General features: G+C 42.0%; 1 protein-coding gene across 2 annotated transcripts in view; it reads right to left on the reverse strand.

Annotated features, from left to right (window-relative positions):
- The window catches only part of PGR (progesterone receptor), a 180216-nt gene that overhangs the window by 64976 nt on the left and 96029 nt on the right, over positions 1-19211 (reverse strand). Inside the window, exons 4-6 of one of the 2 annotated variants that reach the window (XM_029602396.1) lie at positions 15457-15762; positions 10510-10654; positions 1142-1272 (exon numbers count right to left, since the gene is read on the reverse strand). In XM_029602396.1, coding sequence (XP_029458256.1) covers positions 1142-1272; positions 10510-10654; positions 15457-15762 — 582 coding nt within the window. The remainder of the gene's footprint in view (positions 1-1141; positions 1273-10509; positions 10655-15456; positions 15763-19211) is intronic. The other variant, XM_029602397.1, reaches the window with a different exon arrangement.

Consider the following 19211-nt stretch of genomic DNA (forward strand, 5'->3'; position numbering starts at 1 on the left):
TTAATTCTCTGCAGAGAGGTTACAGAACAGCTGACTTTTCAGGGTTATGCACCCTTAATAGCAAAGTTATTTACCATTGTCAGTTTAGACCAGAGATAGTAAATACAGATGTTATAAAGCATAAAACTTTTATAACTGCCAAGCTGGTGGGTGGTGGCATCTGTACATTATTCTCAGCTAGGGCCAGAACATTTTGAATGCCAGTAGTAACGTTGGCATATGTGTCGCTTGGGGCATAAGTGCCATCGATTTTCATCAATTATCTAAATACACACTTCTTATCATCACAAGTTTTATTCATTCAATAATTAGAAACAGTTACCAAATTATGGCCTAGATTCATTACTCTGCTACAAATATAGCAGAATGATGAGCCGTGGCCAGAAAAAGGGGCGGAGGGAGGGGGGCGATAGTGTGTATCGAGATGCATCGGGGCGGTGCGTTTTCGGCCGCTGCGCTTGCAGCCACGGTGCATACCATCGCCCCTGTACTGCCAATGGGAAAGGTGGTGTTATTTCCGGTGATAATGTCTAAAACATTATCGCCCTCGGCGGTACTGGGATCAAAATTTTTCTCCCAAACCCCGCCATAACCCCTCCCCTTTCCCTCATTTAAATCCTAACATTGTGATAACAGCCTATTGCAGCTTGATGAATGACCCTGTATATTTGCCATTTAGGGGACAATTTTCAGTAGCCCACCTTCATGTAAAGTCTGTGGGTAGTTCTATGCCCATAGCCTTGCTAAGTAAATTTCATAGAAAAGTACAAGTGTATTTTTCTCTTTTGGACATTTGTCTACATGGGGAACCAGTGACAAAAACACCCATGGACTTCACACACCCTTTTTGTATTGGTGCAGGAAAGAAGGGGGAAAAATATGTACAGATCTGAAAATAGCTTTCTGTATGCGAACGTTATGTCCCCAACCTAGATATGTCCCCAGGAACGCCCCTTTTTAATGCAACTATAAGCAAACACATTGTGAACCTCATGTACTTTTTAGCCCTTTTGGAGGGCAATTTTCAGCCAGGAGAATTTACCTGGGGAAATGGCTTTAAAAATTGCCCTTCAATTGTATTTAAAATATTGTGGTGGTTTTTTTCTGAGTAACAAGGGAAAAAAATATATTTATAACTTACTTGTATTGAGCAGTAATAATGCTTTCATACAGAGGAATTCTTCATGGGTAACTTGTAGCTTAACAAATTCCTGTGGGAGCTGCCACATTGACAGGCAAAGAGAATAGAAAGGTGTTTCTTTCATCCGTTGTCTAAAAAAAGTAAGAATACTTCAGCAAGTACTTTCTACCAGCAGTTACTGCTGCATCTGTGGAGTCAACTGTTGTCAAATTTAACAAAAGAAAGGTAGCTTAGAGACCGCATCTTACAGTTTTTAAGATAGCTATCGAGAAAAGGATGGAGACTGCTGAAGCAACAGCATTTATTTACAGCCCCTGTGATGATGAACTGCAAGCCAAGACAACAGCAAGAAGGATGGGTAAGATCGGAGTGCATGACCAACAGGGTTCCAAGAGGAGTCATAGGACCTGGCCTCTTAATGAGGAGTGTCACTGCGTTAGGCCTACCCGCTTCCCTCTATAGCGAAACTAACTAGGGGAAAACTCCTGGACGTTGCAAACGAGCATCCACAGTTCCTCAGCTCTGCCCCCCCCCCCCCCCTGCGCCTTATCAAAAAATGGCAGTAAGCCGGTTCCAACGAGGCTGGAGTCTCAGATTTGGAGAAAGGCAGGCCAGGTACCAAACATAAGCTAATTAAACAAGCACGTTTTGGTAACCAATAAAGAAAACTTATTCATGAAATAGTTATGGTACGTACTAATGTTTTACTAAGAACGTTATGGTGGGGATAATATGGCACGGTGCATTATCACCAAAGGTGACCTAGCCACTTTTAAACTGGTGCCCATCCCCCCCCCCCCCCCACCTTGACTTGCAGGGAGAAAGCCGGTTTGCTGAGCCAATAGGATCTTCGGATCTTTTCTGTTCTGTTTTGGCTTTTTCTAGCTGCCAAAAGGAGCTAGATCTGATGGGCTGAGCGAATCTAACTCCTTCCTGCTTTAGTGCTCCGCTGGTAGAAGGGAGCTCCTTTTCCTGTCTGCTTGTGCCTGGCCTGCCTGTTCCTTCTGCACCTGGCTCCCTCAGACTGATCTCGGCTTGGATCTGACCCTGCTATTGCCCTGCTGGACTGCATCTATGGCTGCGATACTGCTGCCTCCTCATTTCTTCATAGGTTACCGCCCAGATCTAGGTAACTAATCAACATCTTAATTCAATAACAGGAGAGTTAAATAAGATATGTACTACTGCCCTATCTATTTTTTTTTCCATCAAATACGGATCAAGGAACAATTCTGTACTCTTATATTATCCAGTTTGTGCAGTAGTAGGCCAGAGCTCATGAAAAGAACTTGAAGAGGACTCAAGGACACTGAATTACATAGTAACTTACGGCAGACAATGTGTCATTTAAAACAAAACCTCACTATTCTGACTGTGGTATATGCAGTGTGAATGTGGAGTCTGTTCTTACCAATGTTCAATTAGAATTCATTAAGCAGAATGCTTTGTTAAATGTCTTCTGCTGCTGCTGCTGTTTCACTTCACGTTGCAGCTATAATACAGATTTGGAAGTGCCTGTCTTTTTGCCTTGTGCCTGTTCTTTTGTAGATTCAAATTACAAAAGCAATACAGCGTAACTGGCAACAAGCAGAGGGAAAAAAAAGCAATCTGTAACACGTCTAGAAGAGGAAAGGAGCTTGCTACATTTCAGAGTAATCTGATTTACAAACTGGCTACAGTGGGCCACCGTATTGGAAGGGCTGAAGCCTTTGACAGTGCTGTAGAAAACTGATCCACAAATGGCAGGAAAGGTATTTTGAAGCAAATAAGATTCACTGTTTATTTATTTATTTCATTTATTATTTAAAACCTTTTTTTATACCGGTGTTAGTGTGAACATCACATTGGTTTACATTATAACACAATGATTAGAAAATACATTTATCAAGGGAATAAAACAGGTGGATGGAGAACACGCGGAAAGCAGCATAGAAAGATAGTACAACTGGTGCGGAGTTATTAGCATATTAACATTGTTTCCCCACAGGCCCTCAACAATTCCCTCCCCCCACTTCCCTGAGCAAGCTCGGACCTCTCCCGGTCAAACCCTGCATCCCTGCTCCAGCGTAGTTCTCCCAACACAGCAATAACTCCTTCTGCATACGGATCTGCGGCTCCCGCTTCTTTTGCATGCAGCGCAGTTCAATGCCCACAATAACTGTGCCATCGTCACTCTGTGTATGTTGCCCCGGCCTGCCACCTCTTCTAAGTAAGTGGCTCTGTTTTTGGTTTGGTGGGGAGGGGGACCCATAAAGGAAGGGGGAAACAAACCCCTCGCATAGGCAGGCCAGCAGCTAAGCAAACAGCAAGATCCTCTGCCCCTCGGCCTCATTTTGGCATTCCTGGTTAATCTCAGACCAGGAAAGGAAGAGAAATAAAGTGATGAAAGATGGTAACAACATGGTACCCCCCCCCCCTCAGCACACGCCCACTCCGACTAGTGGAAAATCTGCCACTGGAGAAGCTCCACCTAGCAGCAATATTCAGTGGTCCCTCTTGCCGGTGAAGATCATAACGCTCCAGAATGATAAACATTCATTCCAGTGGCATGAGAGGCGGCGTCCAGCCAATGGGGGTATGGGACAGCCTACAGGGGTAGGTGGGTGGCAGGATGGGTCTTGAGATGGGATCTAGGTCTGGCATCGGGGGGGTTCTTCCTGAAGGAGGCAGGTCTGGTTTAAAGGGTGTGGTGTTTAATCAGGGGTCTCAGGGTTTGAAAGCCGTTCATTGCTCCATGTTGGATGGGGGGGAGGAGGGGACATTTAGGAGATGAGCCAGTTAGCACTGGGGATTCTGATATACATTTTTTGAGGTCCACATGCACAATATTTTGTACACTTGCTAAAATGAAGCCTTTTTAGCAGATATCCTAAATATTTTAATTAATCTCTTTAAAGTGGGCTTTTAGTGCATGCATTAATTTCTTACTGTGTGCATTCTAAAAAAAAAATGTTGCATGAGTTTTAATGGATAAGACCTATTGAAAATTTCCATCTGGCTACTCCAATTTCACCACCTATATCTCTGTTCTCGTTTTCCATGGAATATATGGTAGTATTCCCTTTCTCGGCTATGATAACACCTTTTGTTAACCCCCTTGGCTCTGAAAACAGTTTGGATATGTCTCTTTTTCATACTGCATCTCCTTCTGCATTGATAGTATGTGCTTGTCCGCTGGGTGAACTGGTCTCTTGCCTTCAGCTTCTCATGCTTTGTGCATTCCAACTTGACTTTTAGCTCTGATTTGCAATTCTTCTGCATCCAATTTCTACAGCACATTTGAAGCTGAGGTTTTGCTCAGTCAAAAGTCTCTCTTTTGTAAACTTCCAATGTATAATCCACATATAAATCTCTTTCTTAAGGCATCATTAAATCTATACTTTAAATCACAGTAGTCTGATAAATTCTTTCATCCTGCTGCAAGGATGGAAATAGATTTACCTTCCAGTTAATTCCACATATAAAACCCAAAGCTTTCTACAGTTAAGTGAGTCATAAATTTTAATAAAGATAAAGATAAACAGGCTTGGTCACATTAGAAATATAAAAAAAAAAAAAATAGGAACCCTAAAATACTTGGGGTGGATTTTCAAAATGTTTAGTCAGCTATCTTTGGGAGTTATCTGTCAAACCTCTGCTTTTAATAACAATTTCCCCCACTCCCTCGACTAGCTAAATATAGCTTCCAAAATAACTAAAGGCAGCAAAACAAATTTAGCCAGTCAAAAAAAAAAAAAGAGGGCACCTTTGAGGGATATTTCTGGGACAGGCTTAGCCAGTTATTGCTAACTGGTTGAATTTAGGTGAACAACCCCAGCTGCAGCTATAGCAATCTTAAATCTAGTCATCTGGATTTAGGGAAGTTTTCTGCTGAAAGTTCAACTAGTTAGGTTCAGATGAAAACGTGTCTAAAGATAATGGACTAAAATGAGCTTGTCATCCATTCAGTGGCTGTTTGAAACTTTACCTAAACTAGGCCAATCATTGTAGATGAGAATGCATATCTAAACTTCCACAAACCCAGCATGTTCCTTACAGCATTAGCCCAAATCTACTCACTGAGTTGGAAAGTGTTGGTAACCCACCTTTATCACGTTACCACTTGACATATGAGGAGCATCAAATCACGCTCTGTCTCTTTAAGGACTGCAAAGCCGTAGCCAGGCACTGGGCATGTTCAGGTATCCCCTTGGTAACTTGCTAACCCAGTAAGGAGGGCGAGAAGACTTCTGCCAGGGAAGATGCTCTTGTGGAGTGCCTCAAAATCTATTTGTTTGAAATTAAGGGCTAGTGTCTGTGTGAGAGCTTATGGCTGCCTGGTGTTCAGTTAAGGATGCTTCTGCTGAGGGTAGTGGAGTTGAGGATTTTCCAGGATATTCACTGAAGCAGAAACAACTACTTTATTCATACTATATTCATAAGAAGCAGAAACAACTACAATGAATATTTTGTGCCTTAAATCTGGAACACAGTAGGGTAGTTTTCATGTGGTGCATTGGTTATTTTCCGTGCAATAACTTTCTGTAGCATGCTGTACTAGTGCAAGGGTAACTTCCTCTTGGTCTGATATCCAGAATATAGGGGCCCCACACACACAGTCCCAGGGCCAATCTTACCTTCCTGGACCTCTCATTCCTCCTACCATGTACACCAACATGTGCTGGCCACTGAGATGCCTGTGGGGAGGAGAATATGCTTCTAGGGCTCTGGGTGCATGAAGGTGGGGATCCCTTACAGTCTCACCAATCCCTACAAGCTCCATTCAATCTTTCTCACAATGGTACTCATTACTTGATGTCTCATCTAACTTGTTCTTGGACTCGGAAATAACAGGCTGGACACTTGAAGTGGTATTTAAACACACTTTACTATAACTAAGGAAAACTTTATTAGAATTAAAACTCACAAAAAAAAAGAATCTTGCACTCTCCTGGTACAAAATCAGCAGAAAATTCAACTGCCTTAGTCGTCTCACCGTTCAAATATCTGAGTCCATCTCCCTTCCTGGTGACAAGAAAGTAGGAACAATGTCTTATAAAGTGGGTAGGAAGGTGGTGGTAAAAAAAAAAAAATTCTTCCCATCAAAATAGGAAGACAGCAGTGGCATGCGATGACATTTATAGCAGAGGATTCAGTCTTGCTCCTTCAGTTACCCCTCCCTTCCACACGCATCACCTGTCTGTTCTCACCCCCTCCCTCCCCGGTCTACAGCAGTCTCGCTCCCTCAACTCCCTCTCCCCCTAGATTCAAAAGACACATTGAACTCATATGGATTTAGGTTTGTTGTAAGATGTAATGGGTGTGGGCTTGGCCCTCAGAAACATCCCATACCAAAAACAGCACTAACTGCCAGCACTCAAACTACAACCTTACCTAAAACACCAATAAACCTCTTATTTAGAAAACAAAACATGCCAGGCTGCCTAAAATACCTATAAAATAAAACATACATGTACCTAAAAATATTATATAAAAGCTTTAAAAACTAGGTAAGTCCCGTCTTCAGATGTCAGATCAGAGACATTCACATCTAAAGATGGGTCCTATATTGTCTCAGCAACTCACGTACAGTATTTTTGGATAATAATTACATAGCTCCAATAAACTTTATCAGAGCCTACCAAGAATACCCAAAAACAAATCTGCCATATTAAAATAACACTATCTCCTAGAACTCAAACATCAACTACCCTAGCCAGAAAAGAGCAGCATTGTAAACATTACATCAAGCCCTAGAAAAGCAATACACCTTCTACTGAAAAAAAAACCCGAGATGGACTGCTATAGACCCCTAGACAGAAACTATATACAAACAGAATCCCTTACCTGGATCACACATATAGAACACAGATAGACCCTTACCAAAGGCAAAATAAGAGATCAACAAACAACAAAATAAAGAAATATAAAATATCAATCATAAAAGTAAAACCATACTAATAAATAGAATATTTAAAAACTGATGAATAGAATGTCCAATAATTAAAACCTCATAAAAATGTTTATAAAATTTCCCACAATGCCAATATAATATTTCAAAAGAGCAGATATATCAAATAACATCCAATAATGAGCCTACAGTAATATGTATTTCAAAAATCTCCCCCTTTTCATACCTGGGATGTTTCAATTTCCAGCCTCTCAGATTGCTGTGGATTGGAGGAAAGAGAGCTATACAAACTTTATCCTCTCTCACACATTCACACACAGGCTTTCACTTCCTCACACACATACACCCACACGCAAGCTCTTCTCCACACACAAACTCATACACACTAGGGATGTGAATCGTTTTTTGACGATTTAAAATATCGTCCGATATATTTTAAATCGTCAAAAACCGTTAGGGCCATGATACAATACCAATTCCCCCGATTTATCGTCAAAAAATCGTAAATTGGGGGAAGGGGGAGGGCAGGAAAACCGGCACACTAAAACCCCCTAAAACCCACCCCCGACCCTTTAAATTAAATCCCCCACCCTCCCGAACCCCCCCCCCCAAATGCCTTAAATTACCCTGGGATCCAGCGGTGGTCCGTAGCTAAATCGGGGGAAGGGGGAGGGCAGGAAAACCGGCACACTAAAACCCCCTAAAACCCACCCCCGACCCTTTAAATTAAATCCCCCACCCTCCCGAACCCCCCCCCCCAATGCCTTAAATTACCCTGGGTAGAGCGGCGGTCTGAAACGGCCTCCTGCTATTGAATCGTGTTGTCTTCAGCCGGCGCCATTTTGCAAAATGGCCGCCGCAAAATGGCGGCGGCCATAGACCAACACGATTCGACTGCAGGAGGTTGTTCCAGACCCCCGCTGGACTTTTGGCAAGTCTTGTGGGGGTCAGGAGGCCCCCCCCAAGCTGGCCAAAAGTTCCTGGGGGTCCAGCGGGGGTCTGGGAGCGATTTCCTGCCGCGAATCATTTTCCGTTCGGAAAATGGCGCCGGCAGGAGATCGACTGCAGGAGGTCGTTCAGCGAGGGTCCCAACCCTTTAATGGGGGACTGGCACTAGTGCCTTTTGAAGTGCCTCCTCTGCCAGTCCCAATCACTCGACCACATCTAGCTTTCCCTGACATTATGGATTTAATGTCATTGCCTAGTGCCTACTGGCTGCCCACAAGCAAAGTGCCTTGATATGCACTAATGCAATGTGTGTGCACACACCGAGCTTGTAACTACAAAAGAGGCCCACTGGGGATTTGGCTGCACACTGCTGTCCCAGTATACTTGAGTCTGCTAAACTACCCAGTGCCCACTGGCACAGTGCCTTGATATGCACCAATGTAATGTGTGTGCACACACTGAGCTTGTAAATACAAAAGAGGCACACTGGGGATTACACTGCACAGACTGTCCCAATAATATTCTTGAGTCTGCTAAACTACCCAGTGCCCAATGGCACTGATGACCAGTGCACAGAGAGACTGAGTGAGTTCAATTAAACAAATGCAGTTTAAAAAGCTGGAATTGTTGGCACAGCAGGAAAATCGATGAAATATATTTTTCAATGGCAATTCTAGCAAACTAGAATATATCTCTCCCACCCACAACACCCAAATGGTGCTTGCAACCTACCCCAGAGGGTGAATTAAACAAAATGGCACTGCTAGCAGCTTCTCTCCCTGGCACATAGAGACCGTTTCAGAACAACTAAAAAATGTGCTTAAAAAAAACAAACAGGGCTAGCTGGCACTGCAGCCAAATGAAGCACAAATATCTTTTTCTATCTAAGGAACTAGCCTAGCTAGCAACTGAATACAGATTTGAGAACTCAGACTAGCTCTGAATGCATCCACGTTCTGCAGAGATAGACCACCTCCCAGCCTCCCCAGATCACCCCTGCAAAGAAAGTGCGTGGCACGCCACGTGCTTAAGTATATATAGTGCTAGGTCATCAGGAAAAGCATCACCGACCACTGAGTGAGAGCGCAATTGGCTGCATTGCAAAATTTCTTACCACTGATACGTTGCATTCTGGTCTCCTTGCCAACCTGTCCGACCCACTCTGACAGGGTTTTGAGGTCACTGATGACTCACAGGAAAGGGCTGGATTTTGGCTATGGATACACCCAAATGGCGTTCTCCGATTTGATATGGCAGCTAAGAAAAGCACGCGGCGTCAAACGTATGGAACGGATGATATGTTATATTCGTGGGGAATCGCGATACATTTCGCGACCCCACGAATACAACGAATAGGGACATATACGTTGCGGATTGCCAATGCGTTGCAAACGAATGCACACCCCTATGGACTGCTACATATGACGGTACTGGCTGAAGGACCACATAAAACAGAGCCAAACTCCATTGAATTTATCAGCTTAATCCAGACGGAAGACCATGCTGTGCCTTACAGTATGATAAAGAAGAAACTAGGGGAGATCATATACTACCTAAAATTTTTGAAGCCAATCTCAGGGGTTGAAATTATATAATAACTCATAATTTGGCACTCTATTACACATACAAGTGAGTTTATTTATTTATAGCTTTTATATACCGAACTTCAAGTAACAGGGTTACTTATCAGTTCGGTTTACATTCAACAAATATGCGAACAATGACAACAATTGTCATTGAGTATACTGAGTAGTGCTATAGAAATGTTAAATAGTAGTAGTAGTAGTAGTAGTTGTAGTAATACTCAGGGAAATTTCAAGGCACGGTAATTTTCCATTCAAACTTTTACCAATATTTGCAAAGTATCAACAACACATCAAAAGCTTTACATACCCAGACTCTTGTCTAACTCACACTATAGTAACAAAAGGCCCATTTGAGGGGACAGTTACATAAGTAAGAGTTACTCTCACCCACTGATATGACATATAGCATTGTGAGTAAATTTTTGCAGAGTATCTGGATGACAGCAGCAGAGGTGGCAGGAAACAAGACAGTGGAAGCAGAAGGAGCAGGAAAAGCAGAGGCCACAGAAGAAGGCGCAGATAAAGTATAGTCAGCATGGGAGGGCTGGTACTAAAATAGCATTTAGGCTGCCATGTATAAAAAATGTCAATATCATAGCCCCAGCGTCTAATCATAGATGTACTTACATCTGCTCCATATAATACTTTAAATGTTTTTTTCTTGTGTTAATAATGACAATAAAACTAATCGTGGAGAGAAAAGGAATCTATCATATTCCTTCTCTCTGTAAACTAGGATTTCAAAGTGATGTTTGTAGACATAGCCAATGTAGCCCCATTGTTTTCATTCTTTTATGGATCAGTGAAAGGACTCATCAAGTAATATGGCTGGTAAATTAAATCTAATGCGCTATGCAAAGAGTCAAATCAGGCTAATCCTGGCATGCCACAGGATACAGAATGCTACAGTAATATAAAACATGAATAATGCCATTGCTACTTACTCATTAAGTATCAGGTCAGGAGCAAAGTATAGCATCTGACCACTGACATGCTTATATGACCTCCATCCCATAGCAAACACCATCAGACTCATCCAAGAATATTGGAGAAGAGTTATTTGGTCATCAATGTGCAAATTACGGAATCCTGGAATATAAAAGGATTTCAGAATTAACGAATATGCAATGCTGCTCAAAGCAGAATAAATAATTCTATTAGCTGTATTGGTCCTCGAGGGGGCAGGATTATATGAAGGTTGTGATCCCTTTTATTGGGCCAATGCAAGAATCGTTCAAATAGGTTTATTATATAAGCTTTCAAGACCACAGAAGTCCCTTTAAATCTGAAGGAGGGACCTATGAGGTCTCGCAAATTCATGTACTACATCATGTTTGCAAAATTCTCATGTTGATCTAATAAGAGATCACAACCTGCAAAGAATTTAAAAAATTGCTAAAATATTTTCTCTTTAGAAAGTCAGGTTCAAGCAATACATTTTATTTATTATTTATTTAACGTTTCTTTTATACCGATGACCGTTCGCACATCGCATCGGTTTACAGTGAACACAAAACCATTGGGCGAGGCCCTTACATAAAATAGATAATATATTGAACTAGGTCAGAATACATCAGAAACAGCCAGACTTAGTACAAAAAAAAAACCCCAACATATTTATTTGCCTGTGAATTCTGAGAATCCTGCAAATTCTGAATCTTACCTGAAGTCCCTAAAATATGACTTTCCAGCAAGTGACAGATTAGACTGATAAATTCCTAAATGCTGGTCCCAATCCACAGTCTGCCAAGGTAGAATAACAACAGCTTAGGCATCACTTTAGGTAATCCACATGCCTGATGTCTGAAAACTGAGTGTCACTGAACATGTTACTGTTCACAGGGAATGTTTAATTTTATGAATTCAGAATTACAATGTCAAGTACACTATTGACAAATAGGTTCCATTTTTTAAAGATATACAGGTCAATACAGTAAAGTGCGGCCGCGGTCACCCTGCTCCTAACCCGCTTTCTACTCACTTTTCGTCCGCGTTAGTCCAACCTGCGATACACTATCCCCTTTAACCCATTCTTACCGCCTCTTTAAATCACCGGGTAACCCCTTCCGCCCGCGGCATGTATATTAGATGTAAACGATCGAATTAGCTATTCCCTCCCATACAGTAACGCGCGCCCCGACTATCGCTTTTTTAACCTGCCGTTTTTCCGTGCTTTTAACCTGCTAACTTACCGCCTACCCTTACCCCTGCGTTAGAGGCAGGGGTAAGGGTAGGTGGCAAACTTTCCCCCATACCCCGCTCACCTGCCCTGGCCGCGTCCATGGGTGTTGGTCTCCGGGGCAGCCCCAGTCCTCTCCCCTCCTCCCGAAGCAACGAAAGCGGAAAAAATCGAAAAAGCAAAAAAAAAAAAAAAGCGAAAAAAAAAGTAGCAACGAAGTGGACGGTTCTCCTACGCTCGGGATTGCCAGTCCTCTCTCCCCTCCTCCCGAAGCAAGGCAGCCTTGCTTCGGGAGGAGGGGAGAGAGGACTGGCAGTGTAAAGCAATGAAGCGACTTACTCTTCTTGCAGCCCCCCTCCGGAGACGGACATCGGCGGAGACGGACCGCGGCTCCCCTGCCTCCCGGAGGCAGCTGTGGCGAAGATGGATGCCTACACGGGCGAAAGCGGCCCCTGTGCGTGCAATTGGGCTGCTCAAGACGTGACGGTCCTCTCTCCCCTCCTCCCGAAGGGAGGAGGGAAGAGAGGACTGGCAATCCCGAGCGTAGGAGAACCGTCCACTTCCTGGTCCCTGTCATTTCAAATGTCATTTGAAATTACATTTGAAATGACAGATACCAGCGTGTCCGTGAAGCGTTAGGCCAGCGCACCCAGGATACTGTATAGCGCTCTATTCAGTAAAATGGGTTGCGCGGGCCTAATGCTTCACGGACGCTTCTTGGATGCAGCTTGCATTTGCAAGCTATTTAAATACAGTATCGAGCGGTAGGTGAGCCGGACTGTGCGTGCGGCAACCGCGAGTGCGCCCGGCACTAACGCAGCTCTTCCTACCGCTCCTTACTGTATCGGCCTGTTTGTTTGCAAAGTGACTTTGACTTTCTGCACTGGAAATTTAAATGCCAAGCCGAAAGATATATGATGTACAAGACTGATTGCCAAAAGTATTGTGGACCTTATAAGCAGAGGACTGACTAAGTCCCTAATAATGAAAGTTTTTGATGCAATGCAAATGCTTAGCTTCTTGCCAATAAATAAGTTGATCTAAACCATCAGTCTCAGAGTTGGAGGTTATTATTATTATATTGAGATTTCAGTTGCACAAACTTCATAACTGTGCCTACAAACGCTGTCTGAAAAATAAAGTTTGGACACTACAAGAAATTTGGCCCCCAAAGCATTTTTATGAGTAGTTTATATTTAAGATTTGAGCCAATGCTGCTGAACACCCATTTTGTCCAGAATATTCTTAAGATATAGCCACAGTGTTTACTGAAGAATTGGATAAGATGACTGAATGCATCTGATAGTCTGCATGCAAGAACTTTTAAGCATCATAGTTTAAGCTGACAATGCCTAAAGGAAAGATTTATATTGAAAATGTTCCTGGGTGATAGAAATGGAATCTCTGATGCTTGCTGCATAACATCGAACCAGCAAACCACAACAAATATGACTTTTAGGTTGTCTGCAGGAAAAGATTTTTCCTATGCAACATCATATTTCAATGTTTACTGAATATAGTGCCACATAACATTCACACTAGGGGATTAGTGACAAGCTGGCATGAAGGTTAAATGAAAATGCAATCCTGATTCTTCTCTCTGTATATTTAATTTATATTCTGCTTTTTGGCACTTCAAAGTAGATTACACTCAGGTAATGTACGTATTTCCCTATCCCCAGAGGGCTTACAATCCAAGGGCTAGATTCATGTGAAAGGAAGAGGGACATGTTTTATGATAATAGCCTATTTATTGCAATGTGTGCTATCTTAGCACTTCCTATAGGTATTTCTGCAATAAGTTTTTTGCACTAATACCACAATCATTGTGGTTCCTACCTGCAACAGGTGGTGAGAGAGAGAGAGAGAGAGAGACAGACAGACTAACTATAAGGCCCTTCTAGTAGTTAGCTATTTATATCTCTATAGGAGGCCCACCTAGTAACTCGAGGTGAGGTTTAGGTAGTAGTGTAGGGGTTAGGGGCCACTTTTACATGCAGAGTGAGACGTACGAACGGAACAGTACACTCTTGTGAAGATTTTATGTCCTTCGAAGTGAGAAAACACACAAAGATGAGATTTGTACAATGTTCTCTCAACCTAGCTGGATGTTACCCAGGTAGAGAGTCCATCAAGGTGTTTTTGGTGCTTTTCACATGCATTAAGGCATTTTTCACATGCAAAAACACCTTAACGCATGCAAAAAGTCCATAACGCGAGTTGGAAAATAACCCCCTAAACTTTGTACATGAGCCAACAGAGAGTAAAGAGCCTTGCCCACGTTCATAAGTAGTGGCAGTGGGATTTGAATCTTGGTTTTGCTGGTTCACAGCCTGCTACACTAGCCACTAGGCTACTCCTTCACTCTACTTTCTGAAGTAGTGATTGACGATAGAATGGTAAAACATGATAATATGAAACTTTCTGGAATATGGCAACACAAGAGGATGGGTAATGATAAACCTAGAAGGAACTGGTTTTCTTCATACCTAAATATTGTATTAGTGACCATACTATACGTTAACAATTAGCCAATAGCCAATATAATCACAAAAAGAAACATCACAAAGGAATGTTGTGTCCATCCATAGGCACATAGTAGGAGTTGCTTCACCAGCAGAGTACCCTAGGATAACATCTCAACAACATGTAGAGCTAAGTTGGCTGGATTATGGGTCTGACACTTCTCTACAAATTACAAGCACTTCATTGCTGATAGATGTCATAATGTCATATGATTTATAAGAGATGGAAAAGTTGACTGCCTGATGTCTTTCCATATTTCATTATAATGCTGTTTGTGATAACTCAGGAATTGTACTGAAATGACTGCTTCCCTACAATCTCTTGTAGTTTATGGTTTGCTACCTGACATAAGATGTGGTCAGTGATCTGGCATTTTCCACCATAAAAAAACAGAGAAGGAGAACAGCATCTTCTTATTCAGGAAGGTTCATATCATTCGCTGTCTTCAGCAACTCTGCTGCATTTTCCTCAAGTATCTGTACTTTCTCCAGTGCTGAGGTTGCCAGCTCCTCTTTTCCAATCATTTCCTGTCATCATCATCTTGCTCCCTACCTCCACTTATTCTACTAACAGATTCAATATGTTTGTTTTCGTTGACGTGATTGAAAAATCCTGTGACGTGATTGAAATCCTGTGGTTATGGCTTTCCGGTAGATCAAGGCTTTTTCCTTGTATGACATGTTGAACAGTTACTCCCACAGGCACATAAATGCAGAGACTCAGACTTTGTATGGAGAAAGTGAAAAGGAAAAAGGATTGAAATTTAAGTATGCTTAATCCAAGCTGTCATTGGAGTCATGACGAGGATTATTTTGATCCCTATTTTGATGTTACCATTTTATCCCTTCTATCAGTCTATGTTGCTCAACCCAACACAAAATAATAACGTGAAAGTTTAAAATGGAATGGAATGATTGATTGCTTAACTACATTTTGCCTATGTTTTACCTGGATCTCTTAGATAATTTATCTTGGACTCTTGCAGCAGTACACAATTTGTACTCCAGTCACTCAGCCATGCCATGATTTGAAGGAACTAAATTTGACATATCAGCAGTTTTGACAACAAGATACATCTAATAGTCTCTGAGTGAAATTCAATCAGGTCTTCTGACTCTGAAATGCTTTCCACAGACTGTTAACAAGCAATAGATTCCACATAAATGTTGGTGGAAAGAAATGTTACCTGGCAGTGCTTTGGACCATTTAACTACACACAGGAGTTGCCTCTCACAGAGCCGGTTTAAAATGGTCAGCAATGCATTGGGAGTATCCGGCTGTGAATTATCGTAACCTGCATAGACCACCTCTGGCTCAATGCTCTGTAAAATGCTGATTAACTGGGGAATAAACTGCAGTTCTTGAGCTGGATTAATGGGCAGCCGTTGGGTCAAAGCATGGCTGTCAACTGGAATGCTGATGGGCGGCTGGAGCACACCTGAATCCATATCGTGGATTGTTTTCACTTTGCTGAACTTTTTAAATTTCCGGCCTAGAAGGAAGTCAAAACAACTTCAGTTACATTTTGGCATTTAGTACAATTTAAACATATTCTCCTCCCCTGCCAAAAAGAAAATAAAGAAGCTTAATCCTCTACTTTTAATTTAAGAACAGATCAAAAGTATTTGTTTTATCTCTAAACATTTATATCTGCAGAATTTTTGTTAAAACCACTGTGTTAAAATGCATGAAGAAATTAGACAAGGCACTTCCCTAAAATAGTAACATGAAAGAAACAACTTCCAAAACTAAACATGGTAAATAAAATTTATATTTCTCAGGTCACAGAAGAGCAAAATCGCTAGTAGTAGACACTTAAGCACATTTAGAAATGTACATTGCTTTCTCAGGTGGAATGAGATAAGCAAGGTGCTTATCAGGAGAGATGCTGGTACTGAACAGAAGTTGTATCAAAGTGTGAAAATGATTTCAGATTTATCACATAAATTAGCCCCATATTTTCAATAGGGAAAATGCTGCGGCAAAGCAAAACGGGGCAAAACTCGAATAAATCCCTTTCCCCTCCCTCAGTACTCCAGTCTCTAAGTGCTATTAAAGCTGAAGGTGGTATTGTGGTCTTTTACCCTATCTATATTCCTTCACTGCCTAATAATTTAAAAAACCCAGAATGCCAGATTTTCAAAAAGTGAGATAATGTCTTATCCACTTAATAATAGGCTAAGGACCTGCATTTCCACATATTGGCCCAGGACTCTCTCCACTTGTAGCTGGGTGGGCAGCAGGCGTGGCGCATAAGCTAGGCAATAGACTTCCAACTTTCATAGCAGCATGTTCATAGGAAATATTAAGCAGTCAAAGTAACCTCATCAGTGCTATATTTAGACACAGATGCCAGAAGGTATTGACAGGAGAAAAAAGAAACATTCTATTTAAAAATCTATTACTAAAAAAGATCTGAACTGAACATTCAGAAAATATTACTTCATAGCAAAGGCGTACTAAGGGGGAGGGGGGCAAGGGGGCAGTCCGCCCTGGGTGACAGCAGGGGGAAGGGTGCCATTGCCACCAGCAGGAAGGTCCTGCGGCAGCGCGGAGCAGTGACGTGCTGGCAGGGTTTCCACTCCCTGCCAGCAAAAGCAAGGTTCTGCTGTGGAAGAGGCCAGCATTGCCACTGGCAGCCGAAGGAGCGAGAGACTGGCCCTGTAAGAGTAAGTGCCAGTGTATGAGAGGGGTGTGTGTTTATGAGGGTGAGTGTGTGTATATGAGGGTGTGTGTTGTGTGTGTGTGTATGAGAGGATGCCTGGGTGTATATGAGACGGTAAGTGTACAGAATAGTGAATGTGTATGCCTGAGTATATATACGAGAGGGTGCCTGTGGGTGCATATGTGTGAGAGGGTGCCTGTGTGTGTGTATATGAGAGGCTATCTGTGTGCGGGGGTGGGGTTGAGAGAGAGGAAGCATGTGTATGTGTGTGTGAGACAGGAATTGTGTGTGAGAGACACAGAGGAAGTGTGTGTATGTGTGAGAGAGACGGAGGAAACGTGTGTGTCTGTCTCATTCACACACACACACACACACACACACACACACACTCAAACTCCCTCTGTCTCTCACCAAGCATGTATGTGTGTGAGAGACAGAGGGAGTATATTGTGTGTGTGTGTGTGTGTGTGTGTATGTCTGCCCCCAGTCTACAACAATCTTAGGATAACAGATATGGAGAGCAGGAGATTTTTAAAATCCTTATTAGTTTTAATTATTAGGTGTTATTTGATATGTCTGCTGTTTCGAAATATTTTATTGTTTAGGAAATTTTTAAAAATTTGTACAGGAGCTTCTAATTATTGAATATTATTCTATTCATCAGCTGCTTTGAAATGTATATTTTTAGTATGGTTTTACTATTCTAACTGATTTATATTTCTTAATTGTATTGTTTTGAAGAATAGTGATTTTCTGCTTTTTCATTGTTGCACTGCATACAGAATCTGGCTTGTGGTTTCCAGTTTAGTTCTTGTCTGCATGTGAGAAAGAGAGAGAGGAAGTGTGTGTATGTGTGTGTTAGTGTGTGAGAGAGACAGAGAGGAAGTGTGTGTGTGTGTGTGTGAGAGAGAGAGAGAGATGGAGGAAGCATATCTGTGTGTGTTGGAGCAGACTGGGAGGGAACTGGAGATGGCCCGAATGTGTCGCCGCGTGGAGGTTGCATAATTTCTCCCCCCCACCCCTTGCGCGCGCCGCCCGCACATACATGTGTGGATTATAAAATCCGGCATGCATGTATATGCAGCCCACGGCGCATGCATGTTAAAAAATCGGCGCGTCCATGTGTGCGCACCAGGAAGTGTGCGCACATGGATGCACTTACGCACAGTGGAAAATCTACCCCGTTATGTGTGGTGTTCCCTCTTTGGTTTTGGGCTGAAAATAAAATTGCATTACGCCTGAGATCTGAAACCAAAAGTGAACTAAGATACTATCTGAGTAATTGCTGGTATGTTATCTTCTTATAAAAGTCCAAGATTTTGTTTCAAATAGCATAAATAAATGGCAAATAGCATAAATAATGTATTAGTAGACAAGCCAATTGTGAGGAACTGCATTTCATTATTATTTTTTTGCAGGTACGTATGATATAAGAAAGATTTGCCATTATTTTGCTGTCTTGAAGACCAAGATATAGATATCAAAAACCAAGTTCAGATTCATCATTTTGGGAATTTAGATGTGCACTGAGGATTCTCCCTATGAGCATTTCATTATGTGTAGCCTCAGAAAATGGAATTTCTTGTTATTACAGAACAAAATTGTAAAATTCACGTACTACAAAATATCCTCCCCCCCCCCCAAATGTGGATTTATTCAGTGATAGTGTTCACTTTCAATAAATAAAATCATTTTCCACTCTCACTTTCTCTATGCTATTTATAGTTTGCCATGATTTCCTCCATCCTCTACTTATTCTATACTTTTTCTCTTGCCATATTTTATTACATCATTTTTTTCTCTATATTTCCATCTCATGTTACCTTTTTTTCTTTCTCTTTTTGAGCCTATCATTTATTTATTGCCCTTTGATATTCCGCTTTTTACCATGTGGATATCTCTCCCTAGCTCTCTCTTCCCAGCCTGGAAATATGCCAGTCGCTATCCAGACTGTTTATGTCTGTATCTAACTTTCTCACAATTAAATTCTGGAAGACATTAGCAGAGGTTGTGATAAAGGCAGTTAGCATAGCTGGGTTTAAAAAAGTTTTGGACAAGTTTCTGGAGGAAAAGTCCATAAATAGTTATTAACCAGGTAGACTTACATAAGACCATAAGAACGGGAACGGGCAGCGCGCGCAGGGCTCGGCACGCGCAAGGTGCACAAATGTGCACCCCCCTTGCGCGCGCCGACCCCGGATTTTAAAAGTTACGCGTGGCTACGCGCATATCTATTGAAATCCGGCGTACTTTTGTTTGCGCCTAGGTGCGGTCTC

This window comes from Rhinatrema bivittatum, chromosome 5 (genome assembly GCF_901001135.1).
Source record: "Rhinatrema bivittatum chromosome 5, aRhiBiv1.1, whole genome shotgun sequence".
NCBI classification, from domain to species: Eukaryota; Metazoa; Chordata; class Amphibia; order Gymnophiona; family Rhinatrematidae; genus Rhinatrema; species Rhinatrema bivittatum.